Source organism: Euprymna scolopes, chromosome 3 (assembly GCF_053919585.1).
Source record: "Euprymna scolopes isolate OS-2025 chromosome 3, ASM5391958v1, whole genome shotgun sequence".
Lineage (NCBI taxonomy): Eukaryota > Metazoa > Mollusca > Cephalopoda > Sepiida > Sepiolidae > Euprymna > Euprymna scolopes.
In genome coordinates, this window is record NC_136484.1 from 90,430,951 (window position 1) to 90,450,778 (window position 19,828).

General features: G+C 33.3%; 1 protein-coding gene across 1 annotated transcript in view; it reads right to left on the reverse strand.

Annotated features, from left to right (window-relative positions):
* Nucleotides 1-4,405, reverse strand: part of LOC145257423 (uncharacterized) — a 79,388-nt gene extending 74,983 nt beyond the window's left edge. Inside the window, exon 1 of the mRNA XM_080115661.1 lies at nucleotides 3,495-4,405. Within this exon, the coding sequence (XP_079971787.1) occupies nucleotides 3,495-3,810 (316 nt within the window). The 5' untranslated portion in view covers nucleotides 3,811-4,405. The remainder of the gene's footprint in view (nucleotides 1-3,494) is intronic.
* Between the last annotated feature and the right edge of the window lie 15,423 nt (nucleotides 4,406-19,828).

A 19,828-nucleotide genomic window follows, 5' to 3' on the forward strand; every position in this document is an offset into this window, starting at 1 on the left:
CTTAACATGAAAATATTAGTCTGAACAATACAAATGATACACTAACAGAAGTTTTGCACCACTTTAAGTCTCCGTGCAATGATTACAATCAAGACACAATGACATCAGACTTATGTTAAGAATCCTTGTTCTAATTTTCATTAAATTCCATTGCGTCTTTCATTTTAAAATATGTCTAAAATTGTAGGCTTAAGCTTAAGAGAAAAAATTGAAAGTCAATAAATCTTGCTTAGTCGGGGTTTAATCATTCTATATCAAATTCAATGAAAATCTGAAATATTTGAATTTTCAAATGAGAGGTTGTTCACATATTATGTCCCCTTAAAACCTTTTTAATGCACCAAAGAGATTGACATTTAGGAGTATTTGTTACTTCAATTCTAATACCCCAAATTTCATAAAAATAGGAGGTATTTGAATTTTCACGAAATTTGCGTAAACTAAATTAAACTAAATATAGTCAACAATATGATCCATTACACCAAACAATTGTGTTTCAAAATTCATAATGATTAATTAATACATTTTAGAACTATTTTCTTTGCAAAGATAGAACTTATTACAGTAAAAAGGTTGACTGTAAACCCCTGCATTATCACTTGTGGCAAATAGAAATATAAAAATAATCCAACTGAATATATATATATATATATATATATATATATATATATATATATATATATATATATATATATATATATGGGGGTGTATGTGCGCATATTAAGTGTGTAAACTGCCTGTATAAAGTAGGCCGCACTATAATAAGATAAATATCTAACCTCTTACCAAATCGTTTCCTGTAATTGGCAATCCGATGAAGGAAGTCGGCCCGAGATCCGCCACCGAAGACACAAGCAATCAAAAAAAAAAAAAAAAAAAAAAAGAAGAAGAAGAAGAAGAAGAAGAAGAAGAAGAAGAAGAAGAAAAGGAAACAACTCAAATTTTCTCAGATCGGAGCAGACAGAATTGGGTCAAGAAATAAAGCCTTTGTCGTTTCCTGTGAAATGTTTTGAACTGCATTATTGAGGCACTTTCTTTTTGCGAGTTGACTGACAGGTCCTTAGAAACATGCATTCCTCATACAAGTAAACAGATAAGTGTACAATACGTTCTTGGTAACGACAGGGGCGCGAACAAAAATGCATTTCACCGTTCACAAATGAATCTTAATAATTGTCTTTGGATTTAAATTTTTTTAATACATTCCTGCCGGGAGATAAGACACGAGGTCAGATGAGGTTTTGAAAAGCCATCGCAATAAGAGAAATGCACACCAGTCTAAAAAAAAATACAGTGCCTTTCGAAATAATAACTTAAATCAAAAATCGAAAAATTGAATATTAATTAAAGCGATGTTATTTACTTAATTGTCATGTCGAAATTAGTAATATATTACTACATTACATAAAACATTGATTTTAACAATCTATTGATCCGTCATTTTGATTTAAAAATATAACATAAGCAAGGGAAGTAACTCATAGTTTTAAATATATTTATTATTCAAGTATTTTTTTTTTTCAGAAGCAATTTTCATTAATAATTAATTTTATACTTTATAATGTTTCATAATTTTCGGATATGTTATTAATTTCGATATGACAATTAAGTAGCTAATATTACTTTTATTGAATTCAATTTTTTTTTATTTTCAATTTTCCTTATTATTCCAAACAAGTGCCGAAAATGCTTGAGCTGCATTATCGATAGGGTCGTCTCAGATGATTAACAATAAACTAACCCCTTCTCAAAGATAGAAAGTAAAGCCTTGGAGGGTGGACTTCATAGAACTGAACCATACCTCACCCGAACAGAAACAGATTGTTGAGGACGTATCCTTGACTTGTAATTACGTTATATTCGGCTTTAAACTTATTTTGTATTTTTCAACACTCACGAAATAAAAACCTTTTCACCTGAAATACTAAGTCTTGTAACCGCAATCGAAAAAAAAAAACGCACTTTCTCTGTGTGCCTAGCATCAAACGGAATTTCTGTGAACAGAGTGTCTTCCCAAAAATTTCTCATCTGTGAAACGCATTTCCACGAGCTGACTTCTTTGCTGACTACAACACGATCATTTTCAAATCCAATGGCAACAAATACTTACCATGTCCTATAAGTAATCAATGTTTATCCGTTTTATACATCATCTACAATCGTCTCATAATATACATATACTCGAGCGGCTTCTGGCCTTCATAAGATTTGACTCGTCAATAAAAAAGAAATGACTAATAAATGTTTGAAATTCAAAAGTGATATTGAAACCTTTTAACAACTGTTTCGAAATATTTCTATGGTTTAAATTAATGTTTAAAAGCAACAGTAAATGAACTAGCAAACTTCGATTGTTTCGCAATTTAACTCATATTCATTATTTGAAATCATTAACATGAAATTAATCTCTCTTCCCACCACTTATATATATATATATATAGCAATCCACATACAGCACTGTTTCGTAGTTTCACAGCTCAACAGTGCGGCTAGACAGGCAACTGCCTCAAGCCAGGATCGAAACCCGACCGCCCAAATGACAATCAAAGGGGTTTCATCATTGCGCTATACTGCTGCTGCTGTATGGGTAGTGAATTATCGATGTTTTGACATCGTCCAAATGCCTCCGCTCGATTTGTTTACACAAAGAGCGTCGCTTAATGCGCTAATAGCAGTTTGTATATCACTTCCCAATATGCTCAACCCAAGATAGGGAGGATTATATATATATATATATATATATATATATATATATATATATATATATATATATATAATCGATAAGAGGACACAATTAATCAGCAATAATAAAAATAAAACTCTTTCAATCTCCCTCTTCCCTTCTCTTTCCTCATTCTATCCATCCTCTTTCCTGTCCGTTCGTTCTGTGTTAACAATAAAAGGGAATAATTCATGTCTATATTAAAAATGAAAAATACTATTTACTTCCTTTTTTATTATTTTCAGATATTATTGATATTAAACCTCTCGTACCAGCCCATTTGATATAAGGATTAGTGTCCACTGCTGAGCATGAAGACCGGCGTTTAATTCTTAGCCGAATCATACTAAAGATTCAAAAAATGTTACTTGATCCCGCCTTGCTAAATGCCCAACATTATAAGATGGGTGATCAAGGGTAAGTGAGGAATTCCTGGGAAAGGATTAGCGCCACGCCCTACACTTCGGTGTTGTAGCTAATTAAAAGGGAGCCTTTAGGTTGCCTTTGACTATGGTCAACCACTTTACTCACTCTTTGCTCATAAATTTACATTTGCATACGTGAACATTTTTTCCCTTTCTATTATCAGTTATTATGAAGATTAAGCGCTTAAGTGCTTATTGAAACGAGCTGCAAACGCACGCGTACACGTTCATAATATAGATGTGTGCGTTTAAACCAAATGGAAACGGTAATTTTTTAACGCATTATCGTATCAAAAACTCTATTTTATATCAATTAAATAAATAATTTTTGTTGTTGTTTAACTTACCTTGAAAGTCGACGGGGACGACGGTGATCTGTGGGCTTTCGGAAAATTCCCATCCATTGATGCTGCCCGAGTCCGGAAGCACCTGCGCATACACCTTCACCTCCGATTGTTGCTTGTACATAAGCAACGGTTGTCTCCAATCGAAATGTTTATCCACCTGCGTTATCTCCTCGCTGTCGGAGACTTGAGCAATCAAAGGAAGCTCAGACTCTGAAAGAATCTCCAGAATGGTGAGAGCGTCACGGTTCCAGCGCATCCTCACGACTCGATTTGGCGAATCGAGCGTGTCCAAAGTGAATTTTCGACGATTCAACATAGTTCATAGCCAAGCACAAAAAAAAAAAAACAGATGTTAAAACTTATTTGATTAAATTATCAAACTCAGTTCAAATAAGTCTAAAGAAACAAACGTTTACTTATTAATTAGTCTAATTAATGTTTTGAATTTTTCGATCTGTCTTATAATATCAGGATTAGAATTATTAAGAAAATAAAAGATTAATTTTAAATGACTAATACTCTCAATTCAGCTAAAACAACTCGCCAAATAAGTGTAAAAAACTGACAATAAAACAAGTCTGGTCGTAGACAAATTATTTAATGAACAGTCAGGATTTTGTGAACATTATAATTACACACTACAAAGTTTTTATTTTACGATAAAACTTTAAAATGGTTATAAGGTGTTAAACTGTCAAAAGACATCGATAATAAAATATATATAGCAATAATATATAGCATATAATCACCGGCAGAGATTGAATAAAATTGAAGCTTAGTACTAGTTTTTTTTCTTCTTTAACATTTAAATGAGATACTGTTGGATTAGCATCACAAATCGGTGGTTAAATAAAACATCTTTGTGCGTGTATCCTAAAACGTGGTTGAACTGTACATTGCACTTCCTACTCTCTCTCTCTCTCTCTCTCTCTCTCTCTCTCTCTCTCTCTCTCTTCTTAATAGATCTCTTTCGTTTTTTCTTTCTTGTGCTGCATATTAGTCCAGGTGAAATCATTCATCACTTGCTGGCTGTCAGGCTAGCCTTTAACTGTCCCTGCTTAAACAGATGGCACGTTCACCTGTGTCGGATGTAAGCTTCAGTTTAACGCATAACAAGTATAAAGGCAGACACACGAACGAACAGACGAATGAACAGGTAAAGGACTGTGACTGCAGAGGGCGATTGGGGTATAGGGAGAGTGAGTGGACGAGATGAGGGTTGTGTGAAGTGAGGTCATTTAAATCCTTTTTTTTTTTTTTTGACTGCCGTTTGCGTGTGTGAAGAGATACGAGACATTTGCCTGAAGCGGTGGGGACACTCCTCACAATTCACACGCCGACAACAAAAGAAAGGGGATAAAGAATGGTACAATATGTGTGTGTGTGTGTGTGTGTGTGTGTGTGTGTGTGTGTGTGTGTGTGTGTGTGTGTGTGTGTGTGTGTGGTTGTGTGTGTGGTTGCGTGTGTGTGTATGTGTGGTTGTGTGTGTGGGGGGGGTGTCGGTCTGGTATTGTACTGAAGCTGAATTAATTAATGTTTGTTTCCCTAAGTAATTTATCTATTTTAATCACACAAACTACATGCAAAAATATTCTTTTGAGTTTGGAGATTAAGATATATTTGTTCTAATTAACTCCAATTTGCAATTACCTCACCAAGTGACCCATCTCTTATTAAGTTTTTATCTCCCATTCTTATTTTCTCTCACTGTACATAAAAAACACTAACTCTCACTATCTCTCATTGTGCATGCAGTCTCACTATACAGATATTCGTAAGCAATAAAAAAGGAAATAGTAAAACATAATTCTAAACACAAGGTAGAACGATAAAAATGATCGCCCTAAAATACACGACATGATTCCATTTCCGTTTGATGAAAACCAGTTTTCTATGTTTGTTACATCTACCATCTACTAGTTGTCCAGTTCTGTACACATTTCAAGAGCGATAGGAGTCTTCTATCGTGTCTAAAAATGACACAATGTTCAACGAGCGAGATCGGAGATGCGCCGCTGTGCTCTCTACCGATCCAAGTTATGACAACGGGACCAGTGTCAGTACCCTCAAAATACAAACGCAGATTGTTCAACGCTTTAGGGCACAGATCAACGAAGTTTCCCGCTACGGTTATGGTCTTTGGTGTGGTTTCAAGTAAGGGCCACATCATGCTACCTCATATCTTCGAAGTTGGCTTGAAAGTTAACACCAAAGTGTACCTGGATGTGCTGAAGAGTGTGGCAATTCCCTGTTGCCATCAGGTGGTCGCTGGCAGGCCCTAGATGTGGAAACAGGATTCTGCGCCGCCCACAAGTCCAAAGAAACTAAGGTTTGGCTTCAGAAGGAGTGCTACGACTTTGTACCCTTCTCTCACTGTCCCCCTCCTATGACACTATTGGTGTCATGAATGCATGAAGCGAGGAGCATATTGCGGTGAGAGGGGGTATTTGATCGGACGGGATAGACAAAGAGAAGGCAGAAGAGGGGGTGTTGATGTCTGATTGGGACAAAACAGAAATGTCTATGGGATTTTGTCAGAAAGAGAAAAAACAAATAATTGTTTTTATCTCATTGTCGTTATATATCTGTTAACATGAAAGGTTGTTTTTAAAACCTCTGTTGAGAGGTATGAAGAGATCCAGAGATACTTAACTGATTAAGGCTGACAACTTAGAATGGGGGTCAAGGGTAAGGGTCGCCGCCAAGCATTGTTCGATCTGGAATGACTAATCACTCCTAATTTGATAATAAGTAAAAACCTCAGTGCAAATGAGGGTTAAAATTTGGAAGAGATAAGTTAGAAGAGGAGGAGTAGAAATTAGGGGAACAGAAAGAGAGAGAGAGAGAGAGAGAGAGAGAGAGAGAGAGAGAGAGAGAGGTGTTGAGTGGACAGGACGAAGGGTAAGCTCTAAGAGGAAGAAAGAAAGGGTGTTTGTAACCACTCTTTGAAGGAGAGATGGGGAAAAGGGGTTGGATTTTTAGGAAAAGGAATTCTAAAAAGAGTAGAGTAGAGTCGTAGCCAGCAAACTGAACGGCCGGGCTGGTCAAGCGCTCCCGATTTGGGAGCCCTCAGGGCCTGATGTTATGATGTTAACTATCCTGTGTTAATGGGATAGTTAACTGGTCTGGTCTTACATCGTTTCACTGTTATAGTCAGTCACCTCAATTTAGACAGTAGCTGTTATGAAGTAATAAAATTAATAAATAGTCTGTTATTGTTATAAACCGGAGTTCTGTTTGTTTGTGGTGAGGACTCTTCATTTTTCAGCAAGCCGCAAGAACCAGCGGAGTGATTGATGTACCCGTAGACTTCCTACACAGGGTAGGAGACGATTCGATCGAGAGGCAAAGTGCCCCACTATAAAAACACAGTGGGAGAAGACGATCAACAGGCCAACTTGTGACGGGACAATGTACGATCGAAAGAACACCTGTCATATCGGGTGAAATCCGACGAAATTAAGGAAACCCGGTGTGGTTGGTGCAGTATCGGTCTCGTTATACTCCTCCCCGACCTGAACCCGCTGGACTACTTCGTTTGGTCATACGTCGAGAACATCACCAACCTGTATATCCTTTGATTAAAATGAATGTCGAATAAGTTTGGAACTTAGTTATTAGTACCGTTAGTTTTCTCATTGTGGCAGTTCAAATTGTTTGTGTCTGGGGACGAATTTTAATTTGTTTTATGCGCAAACACTAGAAGGAAAGAACTGTTTGATCTGTTTATTTTTTTCTAAAGAAATTAATCTATTGCGCAAAAATACAGCTCTTAATGCACAGAGAACCCTTTAACACTGAAATTGAACCTATTGAAGATGAGTCAGGAGATCTGGCAGTGTTCAAGGTATTAAAATCAATAAAGTTGGCCTTCAAAACAAAATAAACCTATTCAGCTTCTAGTTGTCTAACCAGGATGCATATCCCTTAATACAATTCGCTATAACATGTCTATGCGGATGTGCATTTTCTGATCTGGCGACCCGCAGTCCAGAAACTATATTTCCTGTGTCTAAAACAAAGCCTGACATAAGAGACTTTGTCGCACGAGCTCGATAGCAAGTGTGTAATTTTCAGCAAAATTTTGACTTTGGGTTATTATTTTAGTCTATTTAAATAAACAATATAAAACAAAATCTGCATTTTTTTGTTGCAGTGCAGAGGGACACGAGTATTGAGATACACATGTCATCAAAAGTTGAGAAACACTAAACTGGGAAATGATGTAACTGATACAAATGCGACCATATGGAAAATCAGTTAAAATACACAAACATGTCTACATAAAAAATATTTCATCCACTTGATTGAAAAGCGAAACGATGGATGCATGCGTTCAACGCCAATTACTACCACTCGATTAATATATTTTCAGTGTCCAACACAATGATCACACTTCGTATTTTTATTAATTAACTATTGTAAGGATTATGTAAAAATTGCTAACTTTGTAATAAAAATTGTATATATTTTTACGAATTGCCTTTATCATTTATGTTATTGGTGTCGTTATATGCAAACGACAAACGCGGAAGCCATTATACTGAAAATCGAATCACTCGTGTATTTAATGAATGTTAAAAATAACGCAGATTGTTTATGAAGTTTTAATTTCAAATAAAGAAATGTAAGACCGTTTTACGTATATTCTAACAAAATTTTGAGTGTTTTATATTATTTGTAATCTGAAAACATAAATTTATATAGTTTTTTTTTTATTTTTAGTCATATAATCAGTGGTAGACTAACGATTAATATGAAGTGAGCAGATGAACGCTGTATACGAAAAAGTGGCTCCAATTCGATTTAGTTCGTATTTCTTTCCGATATGATTGAAGGATGAAGACTTAGTACTGTGGATACATTAGTTAATCCCACTTCCGCTCTTAAAATTAGTAATGAAAAAGAAAATGACTGAGCGGATTTAATATAAAAATTAGTGCATTTGAATTAAAATATTTGTTTCATTTTTTAAAACACTCGTGGAAGCAATAGGCCTAAATTGTTAGCGAAGTATATATATATATATATATATATATATATATATATATATATATTGATTAAAAAGCACACATGCATACCCATATAAATACGTCAACAGTACAAGAGAGAATCTCACTCGACTTTATATACAAGATTATATTTTTATACGTTTTATATAACTTGACTCGTATAAGATTGATAACTAACGGAAATTTTATGGTCAGCAACGATATTAACAATTTTTTTTTAAATTGTCTTCTTCCCCTGATCTTTTTGCTTTATTAATCCAATGACCGGATGCATTGACAGACGAACAAAGTCACAGACAAGTTGAAATACCCACCTGCACAAATAAATTGATTATATCCGGTTACATTATTTTTAGACTATTTTTATATCGCATTATTTAAAATAACGAAAAAATGATAACCAAATATTTTGAAACAGTTGTCCATGTTTCTCTGGTGTCTTTGTTTTGATAAGCTCATTGCATTATTATTATTATTATTTATTTTTTTTTGGCAATTTTGAAAAAAATTCTCAACGATATTTTTGACAGTTTTTAGATGCAACCAAGCTTGCATGTAAAAGGCTCCGTCCGTTAGTATAATTATTACCCACAACGCGCATGCCAAACATGCTGCCCATTCTAAGTAATTCGCAATTGTACTTTTCAATCATACACACTGAGAATTGAACCTTCAACTTTCAACTTTCACGTGGCGCAGTGGTTAGAGTACTTGGAAAAAGCATTCGTAAAAGTGATATTCTCCTGAATGTTGAAGGTTCAATTCTCAATGTGAGCGACCGAAAAATATAATCACGAATTACTTAAAACCTCTATCCAGTCATGGCTGACGTAAGCAAGGATGCCACCTCCGTGAAATAAATAAAGAGTTCCGTTCGAAACCCATCCAGATTCCAAAGTTCGATAAAAACATTCTCGAATTCGACAAAAAACATTCCCGAGTTCGACAAGATACACCTAAAAAAGGTCAAAACTTACATCGACCGAAACGCCGTAAAAATGACACTCAAGATGAAAACAGTAGTCCGAAGAATCCAAACAATTCGAACTCGGATCTGCACAAAATTTTCAACCTGGCATATCAAAGACTGTCGACAACAAGAAGTATTAAGCTTCGGGACAACACATGAAACAGGTCCATTTCGAACTATTGTAATTTATGTGCATTGGATTCAGTGCTGTTGCATTCAGATTCAATTGAACCATTAATTCAGATTTTCATTATATTAAAATAAAGAACACGTTTCTATCTCATGCTAATTTCTTTCGATATAATTTGTTTGTTGAACTACGTATACGTTTGAACTGTCATTTTTGGATAGGAGTTTTGCATGTTTTGAAGAAACATATTATGAAATAATATGTATAGAACGTCTTCACTAATAATTGTAAAAATGGCAAAATAAACTGATCTCTATGGCCGTTGCTGGAGTTTGACATGTCTGATCTACATCATGTGCCTTTTTGTTCTTTATTAATAAATCACCATTTATCAAGGCCAAAATCCACTTTAGGATAAAGACTTATGAAAAAATTTACGAGAAGATTGAGAATGGCTGATAGTTTCTTGACAGGAATCTGCTGACATTATATTTAAAAACAACCCTGTTTTAGTCTGGAGGTAAGCAGTCCCGTAATAACGTGCTACGATCAGCTTTGTCTTCATTAATTTAATATTATATTTCTACTACCGGTCGATGAACGCTCTGACTTTCTGTATGTCTATTGTTCATTTATATAAGGTGACGTTTTTTTTATCTGTAGTTATGTATTCTCTATAATTGTAATGCTAAGTACGATTGTTCATCATTTTATACTAAGTATTAGATTAGGCATTCTGACCATTTATTTTTAGGTTAGGTAACTTGAACACTTTTTCAGTAAGTTAGGCATTCTTTACAACTTTTCATTATGTCATTATTCTGAACACTTTTTATTATGTTACGCATTCTGAACACTTTTTTATTATATTAGGCAATCTTAACAGTTTTTATGGTAGGCATTCTGAACACATTTTCATTCGGTTAAGCATTCTGAACATTTTCTATAAAGTTAGGCATTCTGAACACGTTTTCATTCGGTTTGGAATTCTGAACACATTTTTATAAGGTTAGGCATTTTGAACACTTTTTATAAAGTTAGGCATTCTGAACACGTTCTCATTCGGTTAGGCATTCTGAACACACTTTTATAAGGTTAGACATTCTGAACACGTTTCCATTCGGTTTGGCATTCTGAACACTTTTTATAAGGGTAGGATACACTTTTCATTCGGTTAAGTATTCTGAACATTATCTATAAGGTTAGGCATTCTGAACACTTTTTCATTCGGTTAGGCATTCTGGATACATTTTATAAGGTTAGGCATTCTGGACACTTTTTCATTCGGTCAGACATTCTGGACACTTTTATAAGGTTAGGCATTCTGAACGCTTTTTCATTCGGTTAGGCATTCTGAACATTTTTTATAAAGTTAGGCATTCTGAACACTTTTTCTTTCGGTTGGGCATTCTGAACACTTTTTCTTTCGGTTGGGCATTCTGAACACTTTTTCTTTCGGTTGGGCATTCTGAACACTTTTTCTTTCGGTTGGGCATTCTGAACGCTTTTTGTAAAATTAGGCATTCTGAACACTTTTTCATTCGGTTAGGAAATCTGAACACTTTTTATAAGGGTATGCATTCGGAACACTTTTATAAGGTTAGACATTCTGAACGATTTTTCATTCGGTTAGGCATTCTGAACACTTTTATAAGGTTAGGCATTCTAAACAATTTTTCATTCGGTAAGGCATTCTGAACACTTTTTATAAGGTTAGGCATTCTGAATACTTTTTCATTCGTTTAGGCTTTCTGAACACTTTTTATTAGGTTAGGCATTCTGAACACTTTTTCATTCGGTTAGGCATTCTGAACACTTTTTACAAAGTTAGGCATTCTGAACACTTTTTATAAGGTTAGGCATTGCGACCATTTGTTATGAGGTTAGGTATTCTGAACACTTTCATTCGGTTACACAATTTTTTTTTTTAAGTTAAGCATTCTGAACACTTTTTACAATCTCATTCTTCAACTGAAATTTAATTAACTAGAACACGATTTTTTGATAATTTTCCGTTATCTATAATTTGTTTTAGCTCATAATTTTTAGTCTGATAAATCTCATATTTTTTAGTGTGATAAATAAAAATTTTTAAGTGTGATAAACAGTTTTTTTATAAATTTTTGATGAATATTTTTAGTGTGATAAATCTCATATTTTTTTAGTGTGATAAATCTCATATTTTTTAGTGTGATAAATCTCATATTTTTTAGCGTGATAAATCTCATATTTTTTAGCGTGATAAATCTCATATTTTTTAGCGTGATAAATCTCATATTTTTTAGTGTGATAAATCTCATATTTTTTAGCGTGATAAATCTCATATTTTTTAGTGTGATAAATCTCATATTTTTTAGTGTGATAAATCTCATATTTTTTAGTGTGATAAATCTCATATTTTTTAGTGTGATAAATCTCATATTTTTTAGTGTGATAAATCTCATATTTTTTAGTGTGATAAATCTCATATTTTTTAGCGTGATAAATCTCATATGTTTTAGCGTGATAAATCTCATATTTTTTAGTGTGATAAATCTCATATTTTTTAGCGTGATAAATCTCATATTTTTTAGTGTGATAAATCTCATATTTTTTAGCGTGATAAATCTCATATTTTTTAGTGTGATAAATCTCATATTTTTTAGTGTGATAAATCTCATATTTTTTAGTGTGATAAATCTCATATTTTTTAGTGTGATAAATCTCATATTTTTTAGTGTGATAAATCTCATATTTTTTAGTGTGATAAATCTCATATTTTTAGTGTGATAATGTCTTCTTTCTTTACCCTGTTTCTTTTGAACGTTCTCGTTTTACGTAACGCTTTGCTTACTTTTTTTTCGGTTAAGAACTGCTGCACATCATAATTTCTACAGGTTCCTTTCTCGCGCCATTACAACAATGTTCGTATATTATTATAATGATATTCAAAAACGAGGCTTAATCAAAGAAAGATCATTTTCATATTCTTGTTCAGGATTGCCAGATTGGTCTTTTTAAAGTCAAATCTAACGAATTTGTCCGTTTGAAGCGGTTTGGCCATAAACAAGTGAGTGTGTGTGTGTTTGTGTGTGTGTGTTTGTGTGTGTGTGTGTGTGTGTGTGTGTGTGTGTGTGTGTGTGTGTGTGTGTGTGTGAAGAAAATAAGATAAGTTTATTTGTAATATAAAAGTATACAAAGTTTGATTCCAATCGAATATTTAATTTAATATGAAAAATTTTCCAATTCGGATTGAATCTATAACTCAATATTACATCTCAATATTGTATATAGTATGTGTAGTATATTATAATGCGCAAAGTGGTATTGTATATATTTGTTACTTAGAGCAATTTATATATTACGCAAGTTGTTTCAATAGTAACACCTCCTATTTTTAACTCAAGAAGTTGAAGAGCTATCAAGACAGGATTGATACCATTAAAACGAGCGAACTTTTGCAATCCAGAATTTATTTTTCTACATAATCACCACCATACTCAGTGCACTTGCAGCAACGGACGGGAGCCTTGATACTCCGGTCGTCTTTTTTTTTTTTCATGGCTGCGAGGTGTTGTTTTCGTGGAAATGCTGCCCACGTAATGCGCCCTTTATATATATATATATATATATATATATATATATATATATAGAGAGAGAGAGAGAGAGAGAGAGAGAGAGAGAAAGGGGGGCATTACACATACATAAAAGACACTGGAAATCATATGAAAACCTTTGAAGATAAAAGAATGCGCAAAGAAAATACCTGTGTCTTTTGTAGAAACATGTATGCTGAGCAGTTATGGACAGTGTTTTCTTTGAGTTGACTGAAAACGAAAATTACACAAGGCAAATGTCCAACGTGACGTGCTAAACAGACCGATGGACATTTATCCCGTCCAGCTGGGACATGTCACCGTTCTGATGTGTCAACAATATGTTACACACGGGGCAAGTGAAACATATAAAAATATCAGTTTTAAATATAGAAAACTAATGGCAGGATTGAATCTGAAGTAGTATAATTTCGAGTATGCACAGACAAGAAATAAGTAAATAGAAACCGCATAAAAATAATTTATACGTGTTTAAAATCACTGCTTCATTCGCTAACGGCTAGCACCTGGAGCCGTACAATGTACTGGTCCGTCGTGACAAGATACATATCGATCCAGAGCCCTAAACTCACGTTTAACTGTTGCAATTAGCCATATAGCATTTTATTTGTCACAAGGTCCCGGTACGATATGCTGTAGACAGTGAGTAGCATTTTGGCGCTTAATCCGACAAGCTTCTTAGATCGAGCAACGTACGAGCTCCGTATAGTAGGATAGTTTCTATTAGTGCCTTGCAAACTGAGTTTTGTCTCCTTATTTTTCAGATTTTGTCGGGGGAGTGTATGGCGCTCCCTGCCTGACCTAATGCCTTCGAAGATTTACCGACTATGATCATAATCGTAATGCGCATATTGGCTAAGTGTATTGCGTAATAATTTTTTTCAACTAAATAAGAGAAGCTGCGTCCAATAGTTAAATTATTATTTGAACTTATTTGTTATAAATTTATAATTCATTTTATTAAAATAATGTTGTTTTAATCTGTATTTATAAAATGATTGAATCTAACTTTCAATCCATATTAATAACGTTTTGAGACCCATTCTTATGTATATGTGCATCTGAAAAATATGGAAGCATTTCAGCTGTTGAAAAGGCCATTTCTAGCTTTAAAAACTCTAAGCAAATCGTCATGTGTGAAAAAAAAAAAGCGAAAGTTTTGACACTTTCATGTAACTTTCTTTTCACCAGTTTAAAACCTTCCACAAGATATGGTCCCACAATCTTATTAATACACATGGAAATTTTTAGATTCTCTTTATATTCAATTATATACAATTATATACAAATTGAAAAGGCATAACTTTAATAAAATTAATTACAGTTTTATAATCATTCGGTCCAGTTGATACTTTAATTATTGATAGCAGCTTCTCATGTTTTGTCATTTGTTCAACGCCTGTCCAATACGTGTATTAATCACATGGTTAGAATCAGTAAGATTTCTTAGGTATTTGATTAGGCGTGGAACGCAATAAACTTTGTCCACTGCTATGAAGAAGAAAATTATAAAGCGGACTGAATCATTTGTTTCCTTAAGACACTTCCCAATATATATTTAATCATAGAAAATAGACGCTAAAATATAGATTAGTTCTGGAGTTGAGCTATGTTCTTAATTTGTAAATAACTTAACAAAGTATCTATCTCTCACTTAGTTGTCTATGTATTTTTCTCGCACCTTCTCATTCTATGTTGTTTCAACCACTCTAATATTTTGTCATGTAGTTATGAGCATTTATGGGAAAAGTTACTCTCTTTTCTCAGCGTTACTATCTAATTTGTAAATCAGATAAAAAATTAATTAATCTCTTCAGGAAAATAGAGAAGTAAAGAGACGTATTTTTTTTTTAGTTATGAAAAAAGAATATCTTAACAACTATGTAAGAGTTTGCGAATTTTTCAATGCAATCAAAGTAAAATGAATAATGGTAGTGTTGCGACCCAACGAGTCACAAGTACGTATAGTTTTGTATATATATATATATATATATATATATATATATATATATATATATATATATATATATATATATATATATATCGAATAGAATAGATTTGGAAGCATAAAGGATGAAGTAAAATGTGATTTTGTTAAAGATTTTACTTAAAATTTTTCATCTTCGGCAAATCGAAATTCCAGTTTGTTTATTGTTATAACGATAATAATAATACTTGGGTGTAAATATCTATCAATCTTTCTCTCTTCATTTCCTCATATATATATATATATATATATATATATATATATATATATATATATATATATATATATATATATATATATTGGAAGTTTTTTAACCTTTAAAACTATACAAAAAACTTTCTTATTTTTTATATTTTTATCATTCCTTGGAGAGACTACTTAGTCAGTAAGTAATTTAATCACCTGCACTCAATGCATCAACATGCTCTCTCGAATTTACAATAGTCCTAATGTTAATTTAAGGGATCATTCGTTGTTTGACATGAAACACTCAGCATTTTTTCTCTTATGTTTCATTGTTTGTTTCTCTTGCGATCCCCTTTTTTCCATTTGGCGGGTCAATGTTTGAACGTCCTGCTCAAGTGTAAAAAGAAATTTGCCATATTTGCGAACGTTTTCGACTTCGATGAGTCGTCTTCATGCAAGTGATGAATAAAAATTGCGTTTAGTGAGTTTATTGAAAAGTCAATTAACACCGTTTAAAATCGTTAAAAGCACTTAAGCGTGCCCCCTTCATATTAAGCCTGATTGATGGTCGGTTTGTTTATGTAAATGAGTAGGGTTTCCATGATTGGGAGGCGTAGGTTACAATGTGAAATGGCTAAATGGCGGTGATTTTTATTAATATGTTTCTAAATTTGTTTTTGGGGATGTCATGTGCTACAAGATGTTCGTAGATTGAGCTGTTAGGGGAAGACAGGCGATATCTTAGCCGGCGATATATACTGGTTCTAGTCATGCCGACTATGACAAATTTCTTTTTACACTTGAACAGAACGTTGACTCGCTAAATGAAAAATAAATAAATAAAAAATATATGTACAGTATAATCACGTTGACACACCGGTCCCCGCTAGATCACCGAAGTTAAGCAACGTTGAACCTGGTCAATACTAAATAGGTTACCATTAAGTCCTAAATGATAACCTATTTAGTATTGATCAGGTTCAACGTTGCTTAACTTCGGTGATCTAGCGGGGACCGGTGTGTCAACGTGATTATATGATTATATGCTGTTTGGGCTCTCCGCTTATCTCGGCATTGTTTTCAGTCGTCCTGACCTTCTCCTTGCCACTGGACTAAAGCAGTGCTGATTGAGAAGAGGCTTGGTTGAGAATGAACAACTCTTGCCTCACAATTACACGCGCAGCTGCGTCTACAGGGGGTATCCTTTGTCTTTCGGTATAGAACGGAGGCATCTGTATATATATATATATATATATATATATATATATATATATATATATATATAGTATGTTTATTAATTTGGACAAGAATTATTGACTACATATGTGCATACATTTTTTGGCTGTAATTCCTTTTGGAAAACAGTGTTATCGAGCCGGATTTTTACAATACAACCAGATTTTAAATATTCATTCTTTTATCGTATCAGTAGGAAATCCTTAGCGTTAGTTGTTGGAATGTTCTTGAGAAAGGTTTTAAACTCGATCTTTTTTATGTTTAATTGTGTTTAATAAGAGACGTTTTAGCGTATTCAACAGTTTTTTTAGCCGTATAGAAGGATTATATTACTGTTGTTCTCCTAGATGTAAATCAACTGAAACTCCGATGTTTATTAAAAAATGCTCAATGACAAATAATGAATTGCAGCAGAAACATGTGTGCACATATGTAGCTAACAATGTTCGTATAGACTTACTATAATTAGCTCTGCTTGTTTGTTTTCAGGTTAAAATAACATTTTTGTTGATCATTCTTGACGTAAGTTCGAAATAGCATTTTTCTTGGTTTGTTACGCATAAGTTTCAGATAACATTTTCGTAAGTTGGTCACTTTTTAGTTCGAAATACCATTTTCGTCAGTTGGTCACGTTTGATTTTAAATTAGGATTTCCGTGAATTGGTCAGGTTTGAGTTTAAAATATCGTCAGTTAGTCACATTTCAGTTTGAAATAGCATTTTCGGCAGTTGGTCACGTTTCAGTTTAAAATAATATTTTCGTCAGTTGGTTACGTTTCAGTTTAAATAATATTTACGTTATGTGGTCACATTTCAATTTAAATAGCATTTTCGAATGTTGGTCACGTTTCAGTTTAAAATAACAGTCTCGTCAGTTGGTCACGTTTCAGTTTAAAATAGCATTTTCGTCATTTGGTCACGTTTCAGTTTTACATAGCATTTTCGAATGTTGGTCACGTTTCAGTTTGAAATAACATTTTCGTCAGTTGGTCACGTTTCAGTTTAAATAACTTTTTAGTCTGTTGGTCACGTTTCTGTTTAAAATAGCATTTTCGTCAGTTGGTTACGTTTCAGTTATAAATAACATTTTCGTCAGTTGGTTATGTTTCAGTTATAAATAGCATTTTTATTAGTTGGTCACGTTTCAGTTTGAAATAACATTTTTGTAAGTGGACTACGTTTCAATTTAAAATAGTATTTACGGTTTTTGATCACGTTTCAGTTTAAATGACATTTTCGAAAGTTGGTTACGTTTCAGTTTCAAATAGCATTTTGGTCAGTTGGTTACGTTTCAGCTATAAATAGCATTTTCGTCAATTGGTCACGTTTCAGCTTAAAATAATATTTTCGTCAGTTGGTCACGTTTCAGTTTAAAATAACAACATTGTCAGTTGGTCACGTTTCAGTTTAAAATAATATTTTCGTCAGTTAGTCACATTTAAGTTTAAAAAAGCATTTTCGCCAGTTGGTGAATTTTAAGTTTAAAATAACATTTTCGTCAGTTGGTAACGTTTAAAATTAAAATATTATTTTAGTCTGTTGATCACATTTCAGTTTAAAATAACAATTTCTGTAAGTTGGTCACATTTCAATTATAAATAACATTTAGTCAGTTCGTTATGTTTCAGTTTCAAGTAGCTTTTAATCTGTTGCTCACATTTCAGTTTGAAATAGCATTTTCGTCAGTTGGTTACATTTCAGTTATAAATATAATTTTCTTGCGTTGGTCACATTTCAGCTTAAAATAATATTATCGTAAGTTACTCACGTTTTAGTTTAAAGTAATATTTTCGTCAGTTGGTCACGTTTGTTGGTTTTGTTTCAGTTTTAAATAGCTTTTTAGTTTGTTGGTCACGTTGCAGTTCGAAATAGCATTTTCGTCAGTTGGTTTCGGTTCTATTATAAATAGCATTTTCGTCACGTTGCAGTTTAAAATAACATTTTCGTCAGTTGGTCACGTTTCACTTTGATATAACATTTTCGTCATTCTGTCATAATTTAATTTTAAATAGCAGTTTGATCGTTTTTATTAAGATCAAGTATAACATTCTCATTAATGGTCGCGTAGTTTTAATGGTTGTATCTTAAGAATATCCATTTCTGCTTTTGTTTTCGGCTGGTTTTTATCAACCTTATTCGGGTTAAACACAATTGGTCTAATGTTTTTGATGAAATGCATTTGTTTGTTGTCAAATTCGAAAAACACTAAGGAAAACAACAACTTCCATAGAAGTGATACAACTTCACAGAAAAGAAATGAAAACTACTTAACTTTTTATTTAGGGCACGAAACAGTCTTTAAATAACTTAAGACGAAACGGAATGGCTTAACCAGATTTGTTCTTGGTGGTTCATATGTTGGATTTTTGCGTAAATCACGAAATGTCTCTATTTACTTGTCTTTATCAGGAGGGGAGAGTTTGAAACAAAGTCAATTTCTAATATATAAATCCAGCTCAACAAAATAAGGAGCATTGGATTATAACAAAAATTAAAATTGCCTTGGTAGAGAAAGATATCTTCTCCTTTGACGTAGGAAAAAAATGTATATTAGACTTTTATTAATAAATAACAGTCTATCTTTGCTGTTTCGTGTTGTTCTTTTCTACTCTTACGGGTTTTCCCGAGAAACGGAATCGCTATTGATAGTCGCGACTAGAACGAATTATGTCAAAGTAAAGACACACAAAACTTCTGGGAAAGAGACAAATAAGCTACGTAATAGATGAATGTAGCAACTTAGTCCAAAAGATAAACAAACAGTGACATGACTTGTTTTGGAAGGTGGTCAACTCGGAATTAGGCAAACGAGTGCACTTTGAATATCCAGATAAATGGTATGAAAATAAACAAGCCAGTCTTGGAAAAGTATCCTGTGAGATATGGAAATACAAATAAATTCATCCAAGCAAGAAAACTTTCAGTGGTAGAAGTCACCAAGAAAGAAAAATACCACAAGATGAAGATAAATGAAGCAAAAAGCTAATCAAGTACACGAGGCTGGCCAAAGACCAAAAGAAAGTATGGAAGATGAAAAGGATCGCTGTAATAATACTACTACTAATAATAACACATGGAACAGTATCGAAAAAATAAGCAGAGGAAAAAACAAGGAGAAATTAAAATTAAATATCTCAAGTATTGCTGTCATTTCTGGGTCCGTCTAGTGGAGGTCCGGATGGTGCTTACACGTCTGAGTTTTTTACATTCTCCTTGAT